General features: G+C 35.5%; 1 protein-coding gene across 1 annotated transcript in view; it reads right to left on the minus strand.

The window, feature by feature from the left end:
- CFAP47 (cilia and flagella associated protein 47) overlaps positions 1-24,612 on the minus strand; it is a 345,415-nt gene that overhangs the window by 282,094 nt on the left and 38,709 nt on the right. Inside the window, exons 22-26 of the mRNA XM_086482089.1 lie at positions 17,192-17,360; positions 14,018-14,118; positions 12,608-12,767; positions 4,568-4,760; positions 2,913-3,122 (exon numbers count right to left, since the gene is read on the minus strand). Coding sequence (XP_086338215.1) covers positions 2,913-3,122; positions 4,568-4,760; positions 12,608-12,767; positions 14,018-14,118; positions 17,192-17,360 — 833 coding nt within the window. The remainder of the gene's footprint in view (positions 1-2,912; positions 3,123-4,567; positions 4,761-12,607; positions 12,768-14,017; positions 14,119-17,191; positions 17,361-24,612) is intronic.

The following is a 24,612-nucleotide window of genomic DNA, read 5'->3' on the forward strand; positions in this document are numbered from 1 at the left end:
TATGCAGAGAACAAGAAATTGCAGCTACAGATCACTATAGAGTGGAATATCAAAGCACGTAGTAATATTAACAGTAGTAATGAAAACCAAGCCTGGATAAATTATCACAGACTTCATCAGAATAGCAACAATATGCTCAGGATTAGATCGGGTACTTTCTTAGACTTTTCCAATTGAAGGAAAAAATTTGTTCTGGTTATGATAAAAATAATTTCTTCCAAAAGCCAATATGAATACTATTACTACACTAATAGCACACACAGAATCCCTTTGTTTTGGACAGTGTGCTATTTCATCCAGTTGTGTTCAGGTTTTATATTATCTGCTCCAACAGCCCATGCACACATGCAACTGCCTGACAAGAAGTCACATACACATTGGCAAACCAATGTTATTAGTTCAGTCTTTTAACAAACACCTATCTGCTATGTTTTAAAATACAGCGGCAATTTTAAGATGATTTGACATTCCTGAGCATGAATTTTTTCACCTTTGTGAGCCAGGATGCCTTGTAAGGTTACATTCATGACTTTTACTTGGTCTCTTACATTGAATTTGCCTTTAAATTGAGGATAGTATCCTTTATTTCATTTTAATAGCAAATATAGAAAAAAAGTTTATTACACAGCAGAAAGAATTATTTGTCTACAACAAGGTTTGAGAATCTGCTAGTGCATCACATAAAAACAGTTACTAAAACTAAATATTGTGCCTGCTCAGCAGCTATGTTTCAGACCTCATAATAAGCTTAAATTATCCTTTTCTCATAATTACTGCAAGCTTTAGCACACATTTATGAATCACATTCCACACAATGATTAAATCTTAGAATTAAATAAAATTAGTAAGAAATAGATTCTTGTCTGGCAATCTATATGGAAAAATATAAAATACTAATCCAATGCGAGCAGCAATAACTGAAAGGTCCATAACCCTTGCATCAAAATAATATAAAATTTAGGTTTATGCTAAGGAAAAAGCCAATTCTAAGCTGTAGGGCAGAGACACTTAACCTTCAAAATAGTTGCTTTACTGAAAACAGTAACTGCAGGAATTACTTTTATTCACAACAGTACCTCTTTCCCCCTCATGCATACCATTCACACCACCAAGGAGAGAGATGAACAAAAGGGACAAATGCTGAAAACAGTTATTTTTTGCACAGAACATTTAATAACAGGTGTGATCTCCATTTACTAGGGGCAGGAGAGACCTGCATTGCTTTTCCACCATTAAAGTTACTAAAAAAACACCTACTACTTTAAAATCAAAATAAGACGCATGGAATTTCATGTTAACAAATGTCTATCACTAAACAGTGTTTAGAGAGATGAATTTTGGTATGAACACTGCATATAAATTGCTGTCAAACTCTAGGTGTTCTGTCCTAGAGGAATTTAGGTCTAACAGGAATTAGACCATGTAGATTCCTAAGTATTTTTCAGATGCTTATATTCACAAATAATTTCAGTACTTTTGAAAATATATATTAATATATATTAATCATATAACAGTTCCCAATTCCTGTCTCAGAACACACATATGCAGCTTTTCCTCTCAGTAGACAAAAAACAAACTCAAAAAATCCAAAACCAACACAAAAATCACAAGTAAAGAAACAAACAAACTCAAAACAATAAAAAAACCAACCTCAACCCAAACCAAAAGAAAACCAAACCAACCCACACCTGAAGGATTCCATATTGATCTTTGGAATAAACAGTAGCTCCAGATTCCTAATATGCTAACTGAATAACAATAATACAGTTATTGCAGGAAGAACTAGAGATTGGGAAATGCCTCAGCTCAGCGGACATGAATTTGTAATTGACTGTCCTGCTCTAAAAAGCTTAAAAACAGAGAACATATAACCAGAGAATGAAAAAGTAAGGATTAAGATATAATTATAGAAGATGACTTGAAGATGACTTAAAAATGACATTTAAAAAAAAAAATTGAAAACACCAGAGAAAGATATCCCTTACAGCAGGACACATCCTTCGCTGGTTCCCAGCAAAATGAAATTCTGACTTGTGACATAATTCGCCCTTGAGAAGTCTCTCTACCTTTACTCTGAAGCTCAGAGTCTCAGGGAATGAACAAAGCACATAAGTCACATGAATAAACACTGTTAAAAATTAAAAAATAAAATAAAAACAAGTACTCTTGAACACTTCTAGATTGTACAGCTAGTCTTAAAAATAACCAGAATCTCTTACTTAGAGACAGTACCTGCTAAGTTACTCAGAGACATCGCTTCTTGAATTCTTGGGTACCAGAAGAACACCTGAAGCTTTTGAGAGGACTGAAAACAGAGCAATCCTTTGCAAGATCTTTCCAGTGCACTTTGTAAAGATTTGCAAATAGGTGACAAGAACCACCAGCTTTTCCAGATGCAAGAAAAGAGACTCTAAACCAGTCACAAATATTTCATTGTTTTAAAAAAATGAAACGTAGGAGAAAGGCTCAACAGAATAAAATTTCACAGAGTTTGGCTCAAAATCAGACCACCTTGAAATCTAGCATAGAGCAGACTGTAAAATTTTAGATCGGGTATTTTTCAAAAAGTAAAATATTTTGTATTAGAAAACATTGGGATTTGCTGAATAAAGATCCTGTCTTTCCGAAGCAATTGGAGAAGACTGAAGTAGACATAAGAATTACCAGTAGATATGAATGAGATACAAGACCTTAAGATGGCCACTTAGATAATACTTACCTTACAGACCAAAACTGAATTTTGTGGTTTTGAATTGTAGTTCAGTTGAAACAAAGAAATAAATGTGTTTCATTTTCATCTTTTTCAGAATGATTTTGATTGCATTTACCCAACCATTATGAGTTCTGTATCTTATATTCAACTTTGTCAGTTTGGACCCTGTCCCCAAATGAATTCAAATTGCACATCTTACCTGTTTTCTTCTTCATCGATGAAGACCATATTCCCTAAGAATGACATTGGCCTAGATGATCTGAAGCTGATATGACAAATTAGTTCCTTATTTGTGCCATCTGATGAAAGAACAATATCTTGCCCTTCTGGGAACTGTACAGAAAAAGGGTAAATCCTGCCACCATCTTCAAGCTCAAGCTCTGGAAGTTCAACTTGAATTCGTGATTGCCTGTGTTAAAAATAAACAGTAATGGTGTTTGTGCTCATAGGATGACAGTAATAAACTTGATTCACAGATTCACACATTTATGAAACTGCTTTTTGCATTAAATACAGAAGAATAACTTCAGTTTTGAAGTATAAATCAAGTGAAACTAGCTACAGAATTAAAATTCCTTTAGCATTTAGATGTTAGGTTTTTTTCTACATATGTATCTGAACATTTTATACTGACCCACAATAGTGCAACATTTGAGAAAATTAAGAGCAATTTCTACTAACTGTGCTACAAAGGGCATAAACATTATTTGCCTTACTTTAGGTTTCCTAAAGTTAAAACTTTCATTAATATCTATTAAACTGCATTATTGCACAACAAGTTAAAGAAAATTTTGAAATAGAAATATTAAGGGGGAATTCACGAAGATACCCAAGATGCTTTCCCTAGTTATGTAATTTTAGGCTCCAGTTCTGACATAACCATGGCAGTCAGTCCAGGCCCACATGGAATCCTTTCAGTGCCAACCACTGACTTACTGGCAACAGACAAATCACTTGATAAATTACTACAACTCAAACAAGATAAGACAATAAAAATTTGAAGGTAAAGTTAATTTCTTTAATTTATGGTAACAGAGTTTTGCTCCAGTTCTTCTGGTATTGAAATTATAATTACCTAACCACAACAAGCTGATATTACTGCTTTTTACTAACTACAAACAGAAAAGTTGTATCTTAGAGATCAGAAAAGCATATTCCGACACACATGTACACAAAAGTGATTGGAAAGATTAAAATATTAATATTTCTATCAAATTGGAATAAATATGGTGCTAGGTTATGCTACATAATATGGAGATTATAAAAAGGTTCTCTTATAAATGCAAATAACAGGATAAAGAGGGTGATCGACAGCAAAATGAAAAACATATGGATAATTTATTAAATTAAGTGACAGGATGAAAGCATTTATGCTGTCCTCTTCACTAGTGAAATCTTTCTTAGGAAGGGAAAAACAAAACAAAAAAAAATCCAAAAATCCTCCCATAACTCTCCCCCCACCCCTCCCCCCAAAAAACAACGCACAACCAAACACAAAACCAAAAACCAAGCCCACTAAAACCCACAATCCCACCAGTTTTCCAAACAACAGGACTCTCTTAATTTTTAATTTTAATTTTGCTATTTAAAGTAATTTTAAAAGCATCCAACAGAGTGATTACATCAGAAGATGGTCACTTCCTGAAGCAGGAATGTTTTGAGGACAGAACACGCACTTGTTGAATGTACAGTAATACTAATTACATTAATTTTCTCTTAAATATGCAGGCCCTTTCCTCTACTGAGCAGAAAATTAACACTAACCACAAACAAAAATTAATCCTTTTTTTCAGAAGTGAACAAAACCAAGCATTATTCAGGATTTCTGTAATAAACTTATTTTAAGATTTTTACCTTAAATAATCTTGTGGAATTATATTGAGGTCTGTTTCAGTTTTCACATCCAGAGGAACTGGCATCAGCATTAAAAAGGGGGGATCAAAATTTATTTTTGGTGACTTCACAGTGCCAGACAATGTTATTTTGTAACGTGATGAATTATCATTTAGACACACTGACATTTCAGATGCATATGTCCCAGGACAAGCTGTTAAAAAGATAAAAAGAAAAAAAAATCCAAAACCAAATCAAAAGAAAAAAAACCATAAAATTATATTACCATAAATACATGCAACTAAAAAAGTTATAATAAGAGGGTTTGGTTTGGTTTCTGGTTTTATTGTGGGGTTTTCTGCCTTTTTTAAACATAAAAAAGTCCTCAGTATTTTCTTTCTCAAAATGTTGCTTTAACATTCAGTAAATGTTGCATCAGAAGTATTTATTAAGAAAGCTTAGAACACTTGCCTGTAGCAAAACAGAAGTCTTTTTTAATTTGTCAAATTTTTCAAAGTCCGAGTTCTTAATTTATTGTATTAATATTCCTTTATATGCAACATGAATGTAATGCTTTGCAGAATTCTAAGAATTGCAGTCGTATTATAAATTACACTAACACAGAGAATGCTAATTTTATAAAGGAATAAATATCTGAAGCATCTGACTGCTAAGACAAGAACAAGTCGGTGCCTTTTAGGATGGCAATCGCTACATTTTGACAGATGACTCTAAAACCTGTAGTGCCAAGTTAGCCTCACACAAGCCAGCAGAACAGGTTCTGCCCTCCACTGAGACCATCTCCCTTTTCCTTGTGTTCTGCCTCTTCTCATGCCACCTTGCTGACTGCTTCAAGGCAGTTCTCTCTAAGATGGAAAAGCACGTTTTCTTTCACTGATATGGGGAGCAAGGTGCTTACTTCCACAATTACACTATCAAAATGGTGTTCCAAACATGCAGTGCCATTTACCAAATTTTCAGTCATTCCCACCTGCCAAAGAGCTAACAAAATCAACAATTTTGAGGGCTAAATAATGAGCACCTCTTGTATTTAGAAAGAAATCCACATGATGTGTTGCAAGACAAAGCAAAAAGTTTGATCTCTTAATTTTCAAGAAAAACACCTTTCCCTTTGATTCCTCTTTTTCATCAGATCAGTAAGTATGGAAACATCCTCACCTAATATTTAAGAAAGAAAGAGGTAGCAAAACAAATAACTTTGTATTTTATGTGTAAGAGCACATACATGTGTCACTGCAAACAAAATACATGTGACAAGCTCCTCTGAGATTAGCTCAGATAATTATTTTCACAGCCTGAGAAAGAGCTGTCAGTGTTTACAAACACAAAGAAGAAAACCTAGTGTCTTCAAAATATTTTGTTTCATTCATCATGGAGATGATAGCAGAGGAGCTTCATGGAAGCCTGTTAGCTCACCAGAACATGGCCTGCAGATCCCTCCATTTTCAGACCAGAAAACATGAAACTGGCAAAGTGAAAAAACAGATTAAATGGGAACTTGGTGCAATGTTTGCAACATCTGGCTAATTCCCTGTGAAATGGAAATCAATTTTAGGAGACAGTACTGCTGAGAAGGCTAAGAAGCTTGTGCTTCTAGGTTCTGATACTGCAAGAACACACCCTTTTCTGGCACTTGGCCCTTTTATGAAGGAAAGGTGAGAGCGCATCAGAAAAGGTCTTGGAGATGTATGAAGAGACATACAGGATACTTTTGACATGCTTGTAAGAAAAGATGTTCTATACAAGTTACTCCTATATACGAGCTAGACAGTCTACTGGCTTACATCTGTGCTCTAACTAAACCATATTTCTGGTATCCTATCTTCATACCTATGTACGACATATGGCAAAGGAAAGTGAAAGGCCATAACCAATAAATGCCACAGTGATGGAACGCCATGAAAGAAGAAAATTAGTGGAGCATATGTCAGTATCAAAGAATAAGCAGTTTTCACTAACTCGCATTTTAAAATATTCGTATTAGCCATAGTTCCAAAGCTAAACCTCCAAAGTTAGGAAAGAATAGCGTTAAGCTTTCCTCATACAAAATTTTCATCCATACCGCACATAACAATTTTAACAAATCCATTAACTACACGATCACGTCTGTTTGCCGTGGAATCCATGACTCACTCAGAAGGCAGGACAGTGCTTGTTCTGCGTCACTGATCATCCTATGTGTGGCTCCACACATTTACTAACATCAAAACTCTGCATGATATGGAAGCCAGTAATCTATTGCATACATCAGAAACGAGCCAGAATGTTGTGATACCGTCCTCATTTTAAACAGACACAAAGACAAAAAAAGTGAATGACTCATTAAGTTTTGTTCATTCGTTTGTAATACCTAGAACCAATGTTTTCAGGATATTTCACGTTAAACAAATTACTTTGAAATTAATGAGAATTATGTCCTGAACTAACAGCTGAAGTCATGAGTTTATTCCATTAATCACACCTTTCATGACTACTGTCAAAGCTTGTGCTGCTCTTACCATTCTGACATACCACCATTAATTTCTATAGGGCAAACAATAAGCAGTCCAGCAGATGTGAAAATTTTCCTTAGGGAGATTTGATGGTATTTACAAATCTGCCAATCTAAATTTGCCAAGGGCTAACAAAGTGTGTAGAAGTATATGAGAAATATCTTCTTTGTCTTTTCTAGATGTATTGGGGGAAAATCAGCATTCATTGCCTCACCTTAGAAAAAACTCTGAATAAAGGAACACAACTTCTCAAAGTACATATGTGCATATATTCATTAGCTGCTTCATTTTCAGTCTAATTTACACTAGAAAGCCCATCCAGTTCAGAGTGCCTAACTCCCTAGCATGCTATCCTGGGACTATACTTCATGCAGATGCCTTGTTAATAGAAACATAAACAGATTACATTTCTGCTGAAAGTCAGTATACACATACACAAGTTCTCCTCCCGATATTGCTCATACAATTCTGGAGGAAAAATATTTCAAGTCCCCACACCTTCCACTCTACCCATTTCAGTTGCAACATAAACTAGTAGCAAAAGCTGGTTTAAACAACCACTTCTTTAAGTATGTCCATATTCCTTTTCCCTCTCTGGCAGCACAGTTCTATATTTTTACTTTTCCCCCCAGAAATCTTAACCGTACCACAGCATGTTTTTTGATCTTTTGAGAGTGTGTAGGGAGAAAGTAAAATCACCATCTGCTCTTCTCACTCTCTTAAGTCTGTATCAGATTGTTATTCAGTTCCTACAGTTGTCTCCCAAATAAACATTTTCCATTTAATTGCCTTAGACTTTCTGATAATTCAAGCCTTATTGCACAGATACACTTTCAGCATAAATGGGTGCCTGTCCTGGGTTACAGTGTAAAATGTGCCAAAAGGAAAAAAAAATATTCTATTACCATCTTCAGGAGCTGTTGAGACCAGGTGGGGCGGTGCTCCCTGCCTCCCCCCTCTGGACGATCTCCTGTTACTGGGCACAACAATGCCTTATCGCCTGACCCAGCGATAACTCGCTCCTGGGCTATCTCCTGTTAATGGCCCATCAAGGAACTGCCTCACGACTCACCATCTCATTGTGAGATGCTCCGCCCGGGGAGGGGGGGGGAAGGAGCCAAGCAGTCCATGCCAAATAAAAACGGAGATTTTGAAAGCATCCTTTCTTCCACTGGATTCCCAGAGGAGCTTTTCCCCCCACTGGAGTTCCAGAGGACAAGAGCTACCTACCTACCACTGGACCTTCGGAGGAAGACCAGACTCTTTTACCTGATCGCTGCTTCCACAGAACTACATCCATCGCTTCAGGAGGACTGCAGCCAGCATCTTATCGGACTGCTACTGCCACCCTAACAGGGTGTCAGGTTGTATTCCTGACTCTGTCAGTGTAAACCAGGGGGTTGTTTGTTTTTCCCTGCCTTGTGTTATATATATATATATATATTAGTAAAGAACTGTTATTCCTATTCCCCATATCTTTGCCTGAAGGCCCGTTACTTTCAAAATTATAATAATTTGGAGGGAAGGGGGTTGCACTTTCCATTTCAAGGGAGGCTCCTGCCTTCCTCCACAGACACCTGTCTTTTCAAACCAAGACAGTGCCAATGAAGAAAAGCAGAAAAGTCACAGACAGTTAAAGCTTCAAGGTAAGCCCTACAAAAAAATGAAGAAAAAAATAAAACAAAAATAAACTAAATATTTTTCTACAGAAACTGTTAAAAGGCATAGTTATTAAATACCTTACTGTTGCAGGAAAAAAAAACCAAACTAGAAGATGGAGGTCATGCTAGTCATCTGTGACCATTACATAATCATCACATCTTACCAGGGGCACTGGTAACTCATGGGTGCATTCGTGAGTATTTTTCTAAACATGATCCAGAGGAAAGATCTATTGTAACTTAACTATGTCGCAGATAAGTTTTTTCATATCACAATAAGATATAGTAAAATTTTTCATATACTGTTAATGCATTATACTATAGTACAACAGAAAAGGATCATATTACTATATCTTCAGTTGTTGAGAATCTCTACAAAATTTAGTATACTTTAACAGTTAGCATCGTATTACCATACATTATATAAACTCGTGCATTTAATTTAACACTGTAGCTTACTATAGCATTTTGCACACTCAGTATTATAATTGTTGCAGCATATTTAAACAAATTACTCTAATTCAAAGTTCATTTTAAGGTTTGTTCACCCCCACATATGACAACTTCACTGTACAAGTCTATGAATGTGATTAGCACACCATATTCATTAACTAGGTCTCCTGTGTGGATTTTGGTGTATCTAATGTTCTTTTACAAGAAAAAGTAATTATATTCAGTGACGGTGTAGCACAAGTAGGCTATAAATCATGGGAAAATACTTAGAACATAGAATTAAGGGCAATTGATTTTTACAGTTATTTATGATTTTCTGTAAATAAAAGATATGGTAACAGTAAAAATACAAATAACTTCAAATGACAATTATTTATCAGTCATTTTTGTATATGCATATCTGCATTTACACATACAATTTATTCAGTAATTAAAAATACTGCCTTTTATATGTATGCTGTTCTCTGTTTCACAGTCTTTGCAACACGCAAGCAATTTTAATACATTCTCATGACATAAACACCTAAATAGAACAACCATCATATGGATCATCATTTCACTTATTCATTATCGCCTGATCCCTCTCCAGCTGCTGCACAAAATAGTATTACAAGTTTTTTTAAAATTTCCTCTCTTAAATGCCAGAGTGGTACTTAGAAGGTGGCAAAAATGAGATCCTGTGCTTATCCAGGCCCTAAAAATGAACAGATATCTGGAAATAAAGATTTATTCTTCTTATCTTCCAAGTCTAATATTGCTCTGAACAATTTTCTTTTCCAAGCTATATACATTTACCTAATCAATGCTAAATGCAGCTATTATATCTCCTATTATAAAATGTTTCTCAAATTCAAAGCAGACAAAAATGTTTATGTGTTCTTCACCAGTGATTGTTTTACTATGATCCATGATTATTCTAACCATAGGCACAAATATCTGTGCAAAAATATCTATTAGAATACATCCTCAAACTTGTTTTGTAGGCTTTATCATCTGAAATACTGCAGAAAAAAATATTATACCCTATTGAAAGCAAAGTAGAAATTTATGAGGAAGAAAAATGTTTAAAAGAAAGTTACAGTAAACTACATGTGTATTTTTTAATTGCATCTCAAGGAATGACAGAAGGTTGTGAGTGTTTGTTTTTCACTATCCAGCCTTCTATATTTCCATTCCTCTTTCCTCTACAGTCTTACGCCACAGATCTGGGGTCATAATGTGTTCCTCTTCCTTGACTTCACTAACCTATCTTCCCTCTAAGTTGCATCTCAATTTTCTCAAAATTCAGAAGTTTACCCAAAGCCTTTCTTCTCTCTAGACACACTCTCCAGACATGCTTCGAGTGGATCCTCATAGCCTTCGTAAGTAAACTGAGATTCAAAGTCCCTATTTCTAAAACTTTGGAAAACTGAACATCTGAAAAGAGATAAGTTCCAGATTTTTCTCCTACAATAGCTCTCTGTGTTTCGTCCAATCTTCTTATCCTGCACCCACTGTTTAACACCTTCTGATTTTTACATTCTAGCGTTTTCTTGCACCCTGGGACAATATTTTCCATTCACTCAGAATCCTTGGATTTTTTATTTCATATTGCTCCCAAAACAAAGTCTTTAACAAAATTTTTCATCTCTCTTTATTTTACTTTGATAACCTACATAAATGATCACAAAAAGCTGACTATGGAGCTGCATAGATGAGATCGCATCTTTTGGTTCCAAAACAAAGGATTACAAATAGTACAAAATAAAACCTACTTAGTAAAAAGAAATCATTATTGCATTGAGTACATTTTTATAGTTGTTTCACAAACGTGTGGTTCAGAGCCAAAAACCAGGGTTTTTGCAATATACTGTGGAGGAACGTAGGGGAAAATGAGACAAAGTGATGCATCAAAGCCAGAAACATGCTTCAAATAGTTGTGCTTATCTTTCCAATAGTAAATGGCATTTAACATTTTTTCAGCAGTTTAATTTTTAATAATATATAATTTAGAGTAATTTAAATACATATTCCTAAAAGGATACTTCATGGACAGCTCAGAAGTGTAAAAACTGCACTACAGGTACTGACTGGGTCAGAAACTTTCCATGTATTATATGTACAAAGAAATACTTCAGAAAAGTAAGAATTTGCTACTTAAAACAAAAATTAAAATAATTTAAACCAAACAACCTTCTAAATAATTCTGCAAAAATCATTATATATTAATTACTTTTCCACTTCATGAAGCAAAATCACAAGTTAATGTAATTTTTATTCAACCATAAATTGAAGACAAAAGCGACCAGCAAGGCATAAAACTTAATGGAAAAATGTTTTAAAGTACAGCAAACAACTCCAAACAACACATGCAATTAAATACTGCTCTTGCATATTCACATGTTTGCAGAGCAACATTTAATACAGTCTTCTCAATTTATCATAAGAATCATGGCAAGACACTTCTACTTAGAATCACGGCAAGATTCCTATACCTATAATTTTGTTTTATTTTTAATTATATTAAATTGTTCTCAGTGCTTAATTGATGTTATAGATTTCAATTCTATCATAAAGAACAGCAGCAACATCTTTCTTTAGGACAGGGATGCTCACTTGCTGACTCAGGATCGGATTCAACTGACAAAAGAACTTTTCTTTCTCTTGAGAATGCTGGGGCCCCGGAAGTAGGTCACTTAAAACCATCAAAATGACTGAGTTCCATAGGCATCAGCTGCATACTCTATCAGCTCAAATACAGTGTTGTACTCCTCTCTACCCTAAACACTTGACAGGGAATAAGGTAGAATTCTAATATTCATGTTCTGCTGTTCCTCTTCTGGGGTATGTCATTGATTACCATCTTCCTGCATGATCCAAGTTTTGTTGGAAATCTATTTTAGTTTTTTTTACTCAGAGTCTGGTTGCCTGAGCAGATTACTCAGAAAACCCCATAGCTAAGTGATTTTGTATCTCACTGAGGCAGTATATTTCCATTCTTATATAAATTATGGCTATTTAGAAAAAAGTTCACATACATTCCAAGTACTGTTTGAAAGTTTTAGTATCCAAGTCAGTCAACCTAAATGCCCATGAAGGAGCAGTACTGAAAATGATTCAGCTATCCCAGCCTTTCATGTGTTATATAAAGCATCAAGTTTTGGTCATATGTGCAAACCAGACTTTGCAAATAATGCTATCAAGTTAGCAAGTTACATATACATATGTGTTATATATGTTATATGTAATGTTATGAAGTTACAGCAAGTTAGGTCTGTAGCTTTCTTATTTTCTTAGAACCACAACAAACCTTTCCTTAGCTCATTAGTCACGTTAACCGGAAATTAACCAAAACAAGCACTAGTTATGATTCATGATAAAAAGTCACTTAAACAAATCTATGAAAATGGTATACTGGCCAAACTATCTGTAGAAGAATTCAGAAAATTACTTACAAGGGCAGAAGTATACAGCAATACTGGTTTTTTGTCCTGGATCAAGAAATCCAGTCTGCTGACTAAATTTAAAAATACCGTCTTCTATATTTTTGCCTGCATCATCACAATTGAATTTCCACATCAACTGCTGCCTTGATATATTCTTCAGGTCAAGCTTCTGTAAATATTTGCAGAGAAAGGAGGACATGATGAAAGAGGAAAAGCAGCAAACACCATGATACTTTTCATATTGCTCTATCCTGAGCGTTCTTCTTACAATCAGATCAGAGTGAAAGCAAGGAAGCACTAGAAAGAAATTAAGAACCCAGTTTAACATATATATAAGTTAAGAAGATAAGCATGCTTATCAGCACAGACTAGATGCTTTCCAGCCACTCACCGTATTCACAGTTCAAATTCATTGTCTTTCCAGAATGGAAAAAACTCATTTATGTGAGGTAAACAGGTCAAAACATCATGGTGGGAATGCTTAACCAAACAGAAGTGAGGAGTTTTTCCTGATGCAAATGAAGGACAGCAAGCACTAAATACACAGCTTATGACATCCAGGCTTACGTCTAGGTGGATATGTTGAAAAAGCAAGAAGTTCAGAACAGGTTTTTAAAACCCATTCTTTCGGTTCAGTAAGACAACAGTGGGGAAAAAAAAAAAAAACAACCCTCCATTACGTTATCCCAGAGTTAGTCTTTCAACTCCTAACACACCCATAGCTAGTAAAAGGTCTTGACTTTCTATTATCATTGGTTTCTGAAGATACTTGAAAAAGAGTTTCAAGTGTTTTCATCATTGCCAAAAGTAATTTTTTAAAATTTCCAAACAAAGCCTCTGGGAATTAGAAACAATAAATTATGTTATGGTATGTTTTCCATTTGTACAGCCAAATTCTCTGTGTTCCAAAACAGAATGGCTGTGGCCAAATAATCCTATTTAGTGCCTCTTTCCCATTAAGCCCTAAATCATGACCAAGAACTTTTTGGGAGAGTGCCAGTTGGCACAGATCAGTACCATACAGCATACTGGGACAGCAATTTAACTGTATGGAACATCACGGCACATCAATTTCATTCCTGCGCTGTCACTGTCTAGTTTACTAGTATAGGCAGAAAATCTTTGGAAGTAAGCTTTTCCTTACACAATTCATAGTCAGTTTCTCATGGTGCCCACACTTTCTCATATGTTACAGTCAGGACAAGCCCAATTTCGAGTTTTAGAAAAATTTCCAGGGATCAAAAGACAAACATAAAATCAAAAACTGAACAAAACTACAATGGGAAAACTTTTAAATATTTAAACCATATATTCGGAATGTGACTGAATTTTGAGTTCCAAATCTGTATTCTTTTCCCATTTTTGAGTAATCAAAAGCTACAGCCAAGAATAACGATAACAACACTTGTGATTACATACCTGAGAATTCAGACTTTCATCAGCAATATTGAAATGCATACCACTTGAATGCTGTGCAAATTTAAAGTCCATTGAGGAGAACTCCAATGGTGATTTAAGTACTGTTGGAAAAAAAAAAAAATTAAGATGTTTACACAGCATTTTGACAAATATTTCCCCAAAGTCCTTTCATAAAAATCATTGTTTCTGCACATTTAGCAGAAATGTTTCCCTCCTTGTTTTACAGCTATATTTTCTTTCTGATTTTTCCATACTATACACATAGTTACTGTATATTTAAGTTTCTGTTTTCTTATGACCTTTTAGTCACATTAAAATTATTTAAATTTTGCATCTAGCAGACATATAGCATCTCTCCTTCATATAAAGATGCTATAAACAGAGAGCTGCATGATTTTCCTATTGCAGACGAATGCATTTATAGTAATCACCGGAAAAGACTCAAAAAAAAAATTTATGAAAACCACCATTTCTCAATTTCATATAGCCAAACAAAGAAACCATCACAAGGGATGAAGTTCAAAGTGAGGATTTAGGAAAACAAAGGTATATTCCCACAGCCTCATTTTGATTCTTGATTAGATTTAAGACTGGAAATGAACCTAGAAAGCATACAGTATCCTTTTATTAAAATCTGCAAGTTTGTTTCACACTCAGTAGGGAACTGTGTTGATCAATTCTCTTCTCCCCCTAAAAAGCCCAAAGGATTTCCTAATCACATATCTCACATTATGTAAACAACAATACTATCCGCAATTCTCTGAAGCACAGGCATATAAACTCTATAAATTGATATTGTTTTAAAGTAGGAACCTAATTTGCTGGCTTGCATCCACCAATATGCAACTACGTCACTCACAAAGTCCTCACCTCTCATAGAAACTGCCTGCCCAAGGAAACACCGTTCGACTGAAAGACTAGGAGGTAAGAAAAAGGAAATTATCTACCCCAGAAAAGAAAGTATGGTTTGGGTTGGTTTTTTTTTTTTTTCATAAAATAATGGAAGTCAGCTTACATGAAGTCATTACATTGATAATATGTCCTCTTCCTTTGTGTCTGGCTGAGGCACGCCTTGTGTCTTGAGTTTTCTGTTTTGGTTTGGGGTTTTTTTCCTCTTTCAGTGCTTTCTTACATACCAATAAGCAGTCTCCAAGGGAAAAGTCTTACAAGTATTTAAGTAAGAGACCTGCTTTCCTTCCCAGGTGCCGAAACAGCCTACAAACTTTGTTTTTTTCAAAAAATTTGAAAAAAGATCCATGATGGATTGAAAACATATTGACCGCACTGAAGTTAAAAGACTGTGTTGACTGCTCTGAGATTATTACAATTCCTTTCTCAGGGTGAACGATCCCATGTGCAAACATCGGATATAAGCTATTGATTTAAGTGCCAACTGCATTGTCCTGTGCACTCTGAATCCCGGTCAACCACAAAAGCTGTCACAGGGAAAAAAATTTTACAGGACTGGAAAACAAACATGCCATAAAGTACCTAGTAGTGAGAATTAGGCATATTTGTCAAACCGACACTTAGAATTTGCAAGATAAAACCTAAAATTAGGTAAGATGTAAAGTGATAATCCAATATGATTAATCAATGGCACAATTTTTAAGTAGTCACAACGTAATAAAATTATCAAGTTTTTTCAACACTAAAAATAATTTGGCTAGTTGCCTGCATCTGTATGATTATGTGAAATACATTTATTAGACTTCCCTCCCTCCTCCCAGGCAATAAAAATTCCTTATAAGAAAGTAATTCCAACACTCAAATTTAAACAGAAGCTATACGTTATTTTTTCAATTATTTCTTAGAATTGAAAGTATTCACTTTAATACCATGATTACTTGTCGTTGGCCTATACTGGTACTTTGAAGAAATTCTATGTGGCAAAAGTACAAATTTGTGATAAAATTTAGGTAAGATTGTCATCTATTAGACAGACTTACTGATTGTATGGATTCGTTATTCCACAAAGAAAGGGAAAAGGATATAATAATTTTCTTTTTTCTTCAGGTTACATAAATCACATCTGCACTACAAATATTTCACATTGATGCACTATTTTTTACTTAGAGATGTGCTTTCTAATAATCTCACATACATATGTACATTTATCTTTATTCCATGTGTTCTTAAACTAAATCTATTTAAAAATGTTTAATATTAATTTACTTCCATCACAAGATCTAAAGAAGGTGTCTCAGATTTCTCTGGTATCTTAAAAGATCTCAAAAGTAAGACTTAAGTTAAAGCCCTACAGAGAGAAGAGGAAAAAAAAAAAAAATAGATAAAACCTAATAAACTGGAGTTGCGTTTACCCTTCATTATGCACTTTATTGGCCAAGCCTTTTTTAGTGCTCCCAAGATGTTTAAATATTATATAAACATCGTTCCAGGAAGACACTCAGCACTTCAGTCTCACCTCAAATAAACGGTTGCCTACATATTAAAAACTGAGATGGGGAAAGCTAAGGGATTCAAGTATTCACAATGTGTAGGTCTACATGACTATAAGGATCAGACAGGAGACTAAAGAAAACCACAAATCATTTCTAAGAAAAGCAGAGAAGAACCATGCAAAGTAACAGTTTCTTGCTACAGGCAAATGGCCTGTAACTTTGGCCAACAACAAACTCTGACAGGCCAGAAGAGTGCAGTTCTGCACATAAAAGCAAACGGACTAAATTACCATCTGTTCTCTCAGGTGGGATCAGGGCCAGCCAGCAGCATTTTAAAGTCTTCAATATAGCCAGAGCTCCTAGTTTTGACAGGGTAAGACTAAAATAAAAGTATGAGCGACATACTACTTTTCTACACTTCTCAGATGAACTGCTCTAAATACTGGGGTCTGCATGATAAGGCCTAGAAATACTAATGAATGAGTGGAAACAAAAATTAGTTCCGGTAAACTAAGTTTCATATAAGGCAAATAGCTAGATATATAAAATATACAAAATATTTTCCCAGCACATCATGATTATGTATAGAAAGTTTAGCTTTCACATATTTAAAAATACAAATCAAAATCTGAAAATTTTTCAAGTTTCCAAGAAAGTTACAAATTATACCATTACCAAGCTAAGTAGTAATTCTCTGCAATGAGAACGCAAGCAAAAAACATTACTACAAATACGAGTATCCACCACCTGCTCAAGTCCCTAGTTTACCTACCAACTGCTGTAACTCTACAGAATGGAACAGCCACAGTCACCGCCTGTGGCCGAGGAGCAACAATGTGCTTCGCAGATCCAACAGAAGTTGCAGATTCTGGGCTTGGCTGTGTCGAAGTGAAGTCAGCCCAAGGAGCATTAACTGGAAGAGTGAAGTCATATGCTGCCACCTAAAGGACAAAGATATCATCGTGGTCACATTCCCAAAGAAATTGTAGGCAATTCTTGAACCATCTGAGTGATATTGCTGTTTCAGAAGAATTACTGAAATTAATTTAGGACCTGATCATGTTATTAATAGAATGGTAGTTTATCACTACCAGGCATCGGCCCTTTAAGCAAGCCGTGGACAGACATTTTTTCCCTCACTGAGGGAAAAGCTTTATGCCCAAAAGTGTCAGTTATCAACACAGCTACAGACAAGTCTTCTGGTAAATCACAGTGTGGTGTTCCTCTCCAACCACTCTCCCAACTGAAAAAAAAGGTTGGAGCAGTGGCCCATATGCATCAGCATGAGCAAAGAGGGGGGAAAAAAAGCTACATTAAGGTAAGAAAGTCTCTCTCAAACACTGAAGAGAATGGGTCAACTGTTATGCTATACCAGAATAAACAAAATGAGCTCTGAGATCAAGATGGGGCACGACTTAAAAAAAAAAAAAAAAAAAATCAAGAAACCTCAGCCAAAAAAAGATTACTCTTAAAACCTTTGTCATTGAACAACGACTGAATTCTAGGAGTCCAAATTCCAGTGATTTTGATCCTAGTTTTATCTCTGCAATCACATCCCCAAATAAGTGAGGTTTAGAATTTAAAAGACAGAATGTTTATACAAAATCCTCTTTTTTGACAGACTGTGCACTTGAGAGGCCAAACTTACTTCACAGTGCACTTTCCAGAAGGCATGTCTTGCCTCTCGCTCTGTCTTTCCAAGGATCATCACACTAGAGCAGTATGTTCTCCAGACAGAAACATATGGATAACGACAACAAAGGTAACAGAAGAAAACTCAAAACTTCTGCACTAAAATCACTGTTAGTGTTTCTAATCCTGCTTTCACCTTGAAGGCCATTGAAATCTCCAGTAAGGACTCTAGCCTATAAAATCTGCATGCTGCTTAAAACTTGCAGTGAAGCCAGCTATATAAGGAATCATAGAACCATTTAAAAGCTTTCAAAAACTGCAGAAAATAGCGCACCATGCTTCACTTCCACATATGTGGAAGTGAGTAGAATGTATAAGTGACAGGAAAGAAAAAAAAAAAAAGTTGTACTAAGCCAGGACATGAAGCACATATCCATCTGTAGCAGAATCAACACAGAGCTTACATAATGAGAAGCAAGTACCCAGCACTTACAGTGTTTGGAGTTCCAGCAGAGTTTGTAACACACAATTACGAACTCCCGGTGAGCGAGATGTGTGCTGAGCCTTGTGGAATGTTTTGTGTATTTGTGCTTAGCAAGAGGAAAGCATGGGATGAAGGGAAGTATTTCTAGTGAGATCACCAGTCTCTTGATTTATATTGATACTTCAAATCTGATAATGATTAGATTTTTATAACTAGAATTGGCTTTTCAAAATTAACATTGTGAATGGCATTTAAGAAATTTTAGTAACTAATGCTCAAGATGTGTCATAAAGATTGAGTAAAAATCTCCTGATTTGATTTAAATAGTCTTCTATTTTTTGTATCTCAGGTCACCCACATAAAATACTTCAAGTTACATCTTCAAAATAATCTCTGGAGGCATAAAACCACAAGATTGAAAATTAGACTGAAAAAGATTTTTTCTTCATAGCGTGAGAAGTTCCTTTCACTTCAAAGTATGTGTGAAATACATGATTTCATGTCACTGACAGCGGCTCCTTACGGTTTTAGAGATACAACTTTTATTAGAATAGAAAGTGCACTGTATTTCAAAGCTGTGAAATCCACCAAAAAATTAAAGTGTTTTCCAAAAACATGAGAGTTTGATAGAATAGAGCTGAATACACAGTTATTTGCTAACCCTGATAGCTGTTAAAATACATATGTAAGAGAGAACTGTAAAGTGAACCAATACAAGACAGAGAAAAATAAAGTTTACAAGACTCTAGGTCAAGCACCTCATACAACAGTCACAACACAGCCACAATCTGAAGACTCTGTCACACTCCTTCGGCTGTACGAGAAGTTTGCTGTTTCAGGTATAGTGTACCCAGCATACACCTTCAGAAGTGTAATATGCAAAATGATGCATAAATAACCAAGTTCTCACAAGCATTACAGGTCACTGTAAGGAAAACAGAGAGTAGATGTCTGCACATCTCAGGTTCTGAAATTATTTGCAGCCATGGCAGCTCCCTGTAGCCAGCAAGTACTTCCCAACAGGGGCATTTCTAACACTTGAAACACAAGAATTGCAGTAAAAAGTGAGCTAGAAAATCCTTTCCATCCCTAGCATGTATGACATATATAACAATATAATGACACTAAGTTTTTTAAGTCTGGTAAAATTAAAATGCTTAGTCCATAACAGATATCCTCACGTCATTGGCTATGCAAAGGAGTATAGCCTAGCACTGCAATTGTTCCTTCATCAATGCTGTTACGTTTAGTATGTTTAGATCGGACAACAAAAAGTGGAATCCTTTTATCCCTCTCCCAAAGAAGCTATTCAAAATTTGGTTTTCATCCCCACTATCAGGAAAATTTGGTTTAGTCTTACTATGCAACAAGGATTTTATTTTCTAAGAACGGGCCAACAAAACGAAATATATGTAAGACACTCACTTAATTCACTACTTGTAAGACATGATGTTCACTGAAAGTCTAAATTTGCTTTGAAGTACAACGGTGGAAATTCAGTCAATCTCACAGAAATGTATATATAGTACCTTTGCCCCATTAACTGCACATTAACTAACCTGTACTACAAATGAAAAATTATTTAAGATTTCTATATGCCTAGAAATCATATTATAATTCATACACATACTTACACACACATATAACAAACAGAATTAAAACAATTTCATTTTTTTAGAACTTCACTTTGCAAGTACAATTATTATTTTTCTTGTTATCCATATTTCAAGTCTAAAACTTTACACTGGAAAATTCTCTCTTGTAAGATTATAGACTCGAAAAAATGACAATATTAAAAAAATAAACTTTATACTATTAGTGGACTTGCAGTTGCCTTTTAAATAATCTATGAGTACTTTACAGTTATTTATCGATTGAGATATTTTTCTGAAGCTGCATTTACCTTCAAAAACCAGAGAATACAGGGAGGGGCAGGAAGCAAGCAGCCTAGAGAGAGTTCTTTTACAAACACTCAAGATTGTTTATACCATTATAAGAAATATTTTTTCCTGTCCTGATTTACACAAATTATGCACATTAATTGCAAAAGAGGAATCATCTACAATGTGGTAGTCTTAGCAATTAACATACTTCAAAAGAAGCTTTAAAAAGACTAGCCATGTGAGACAAAGGAGCTTTCTGTTACGCATTCACATAGAACACCTCCAAAGGATGCCAGAAAAAGGACATGTTTGCATAGGCTGCCACCAAAAGGTAACAATTCTTTAAATAAAGCTGATCTTCTTGCAAACTTTTATTTAGAGGGCATTTTAAAACACCTTCCAATTTTTTGGCTAGAATTGCTAAACAAATAAAAGTTATTGATTTTAGGAAATCTGTCTGATCAAGAAAGCTCTGCTACTAAAATTCATTTAAATCTGTGAAAGAGGTTTGATACAAAGCACATGGTAGCTCTAAGCCCAATGTTGGAGAGTGAACATAGCCAAAAGGCTTCCTGCCTCAGGCCTAAACACTCAGTATACTGAAAGAAACAAGAGGGGGAACTACTACCCCATCAGCTGTGACAATTAAAATGGTATTTTATGTAAAATTTATGCATAAAAAATAAACCAACTCAAATACAGTTGTCAGATGGGGGGAGAGGAATCTAAGAGCAGGGAAAAAAAGTAACTTTGAAAAAAACTCTTTCAAAGCAATTACTTCATTTCTGTCTTTATTAAGTGCTACAATGCAATAATATATTTTATGCTTTATAAAATATATTTTGCTAATTATTATTGTAATACAGCATATAATCTCGGGGTTGAGTAAAATTTTGCTGTCAAATCCAGGAATCATATGGTTTATGTAGCGCAAACAACATGTGACATCTCCCTAAAATTACAGTACTTGCTTTCAGAGTATAACTTCACAGGGAATTGCAAGTAAATCAGTAAGATAATTTATGACTTTAAATTAAGTTAAAACATCCGGACATCACATAATAACATTCAAACTGTTCAAATATCTTGAAGTATTTGATGTCATTGAATTTTTGTGTAAAGGCTGATTTTAAAGTTTATTTCTTTATAGCATTAGCAACATACAGATTCAGCAACGATACAAGGATAGGAAAGTGTAATGAAAATTAGAAAAAATCAGTTTGATTCAAACTTAAACCTAACTGCAAAACCAAGGGTTTGTGTCCTGCAACTGTATACAACACCTTCTCAATCTCCCCTCAGATTTAACATAAGCTTTTTCCTTAAAATGTACTTAAATCTTTCATGCAGCCTAAATTCCCCAGCTTTATATCACAGATAAGCAGCTTTCCACAATGAATAATGTAACTTGCGTTCAAAGCCATCATTCAAAACACTGAAATATAACTAAATCTTTCCCTTGTATATGGTCAGAGATGATGCACCAGCAATACCTGTAATTCCACAGCTACAGATTTTCCATAGAATTAAATTTCGTACACCATGAATTCTGTTCTTTCATTTTGAAAATAATTACGTCACTAAAAATGCTGAAAACACCCAAACAAACCAAAACCACCTGTCACTTCTCTACAAAAAGCTTAAGCAATAAGCTCTGACAGGTGTGACTTGCTCCATTTATCTCAATCAAAGACCCTCATAGGCTTCATTATTACACAGCTGTGTATTTTGTCTTTTCTCCAGGATGCTGGAATTTGTTATTTTCCAACAGGCATAAAAAGGAAAAAAAAAAAAAAAAAAGTAATTTTGAAGCAGTATGCTCCTGCCCCTTGCTTTGCCTGCTTTCCTTACGAGACCACGCACGAGACTGATGGTGGCAGGTGGCTCACCCTGCCTGGAGAAACACAGTAATAGTTGAGGATCAAAGATCAGCAAATATTTAAAGTGATCACACGCTGCCTGTTTCCCTGGCACAAAATGAAAGGAATGAGGTGCTCCTCACTATTACCTGGACAGAGTGCACCATGATCAGAAAGGCCACGCTTCTATGCTTCTTAGACAGTACAATTTAAATCTTGGTTCAAAAATAATCACTGTTAGCAATCAATCCATAAATAATATTATTAATAATAATTCTTAGCTCTATCTCCAGATAGGAATGAGGGAGCTACAACAGATATTTGGCCAGATAGTCATGGGGTTTTTTGTTTGGTTGTCCTTTTTTGTTTAACGACAAGAAATTTTTTTTTCTCTTCAGCTCTGAAATGAGAACACTGCCCAGCCCACCACACATTCAGCTTACACTGCACCTCCTTATACTGCAGTGAAAAAAACCTGAAACGTAATTGAAGGATCTCTCAAAGTTATATCAAAACAGAAAAGAAAGGCATGCAGCCTGTATACAAATACGATATTTACTAGTTTACCTACCTACTTGTATTTTTGCGTACTGATTTCAGAGCTCTGACTTCCACAGCTAACAAACACCAAGGTTAAGGGCTCTCCACCTTACTGGAGAGAGTTATCACCTCTAACACCTTCTGAGATGCTGGAATAACAAGGCACAGCCAGGCTGTGTCTGAGAAGCATCCTAGCCTCATCTATAATGCATGAACTTGATTTTACCACTTAGAATATTGGGAGAATTATCTCAATTTTTTAGATAGTATCTTATAAGCATGCCAACATACTTCATCACTAAGAGCATCTTTTGATATCACATGTACTTGCAGATACTACGTTTTAGTGAAAATTATAGGAGCTATTCAGAGTTCCTATGTATTTATTTGTTGATTTGAAGCTTTTTGAGGCAAAAGCAAACCTATTGCCAAGTTGATTTTAGCAGGAGAATTCAAGACTGCAGTCATGACTAAATTAACTGAAACATTACATTAATAATTCAAGTAGTTTTAATACAATTTTTAAGCATATTAAAATAATGTCATGCTTCTGTGGTTGGTTTTTTCTAATCAACACTTTGAGTTATTTTAATTTTTGCTTAGTTGTAGTATATCCATTCTTAGCAATAACATCAGTAACAGTGTTTTTTCTATTGGTTTATGGGGTAGTGTTATCAGTAACAACTACAACAACAGCAGGATGTTTTAGTAGAATCAGAAGGCAGACAGAAAAGGATGTAACTCAACAGGACACAGAAGGTTTGTAGCAGCTGGGAGGCAAGATGGGCAAGAGCAGTTGTCCAGAAAATGGTGATGAGATCAGAGAAACAGCTGTTCAAGTGAAGAGGCAGGAAATATCACTTGCAAGCATGAAACCTGAATAGGAGAAGTTCAATACAGAGAAGATTAGAGTTTTTTCAAGACTGGAAAGTCAGGAAAAATGAGGAAGAAATCTGTTGAGAAAAGGGGGAAAATATAGCTGACATAGAATGATAAAGAACTCTGATCCAATGGGGAATGTTTTAAGAATCAGTAACCACTGAGAGTTTCTGACCACAGTAAGAGATGCTGGTACCCGGACCACTTTCTTAACAGAACTATGCTTTTTATTGGTATTCTAATTAGGAGGAGTTAAATTAAAGAAGAGCTACAGCGTCCGGGGGGGTACATATACTTCCAGATGCTTCCTTTAGTCATGCCATACTGGGCAACATATTTAGTTAGAACCATAAGGTTGGAAAAGACCTCTAAGATCATCAAGTCTAACTGTTGACCTAACACCACCATGACCACTAAACTATGTCCCAAAGTGCCACGTCTACATGTTTTTTGAATACCTCCAGGGATGGTGACTCCACCACTTCCCTGGGCAGCCTGTTCTAACTCCAATGTTTGACTACTCTTTCAGTAAAGAAAGTTTTCCGCATGTCCAGTCTAAACCTCCCCTGGCGTAACTTGATGTTTTCTCTTGTCCTGTCACTAGTTACATGGGAGAAGACTGACTCCCACCTCACTACAACCTCCTTTCAGGTAGTTGTAGAGAGCTATGAGGTCTCCCCTCAGCCTCCTCTTCTCCAGGCTAAACAACCCCAGTTCCCTCAGCCACTCCTCATAAGACCTGTTCTCCAGACCCTTCACCAGCTTCGTTGCCCTTCTCTGGACACGCTCTAGCATCTCAATGTCTTTCTTGTAACGAGGAGCCCAAAACTGAACACAGTACTCAAGGTGCAGCCTCGGTAGTGCCAAGTACAGGGCCACGATCACTTCCCTACTCCTCCTGGCCACACTGTTTCTG

The sequence above is a fragment of the Leptosomus discolor genome, chromosome 1, assembly GCF_034619465.1.
Source record: "Leptosomus discolor isolate bLepDis1 chromosome 1, bLepDis1.hap2, whole genome shotgun sequence".
Lineage (NCBI taxonomy): Eukaryota > Metazoa > Chordata > Aves > Leptosomiformes > Leptosomidae > Leptosomus > Leptosomus discolor.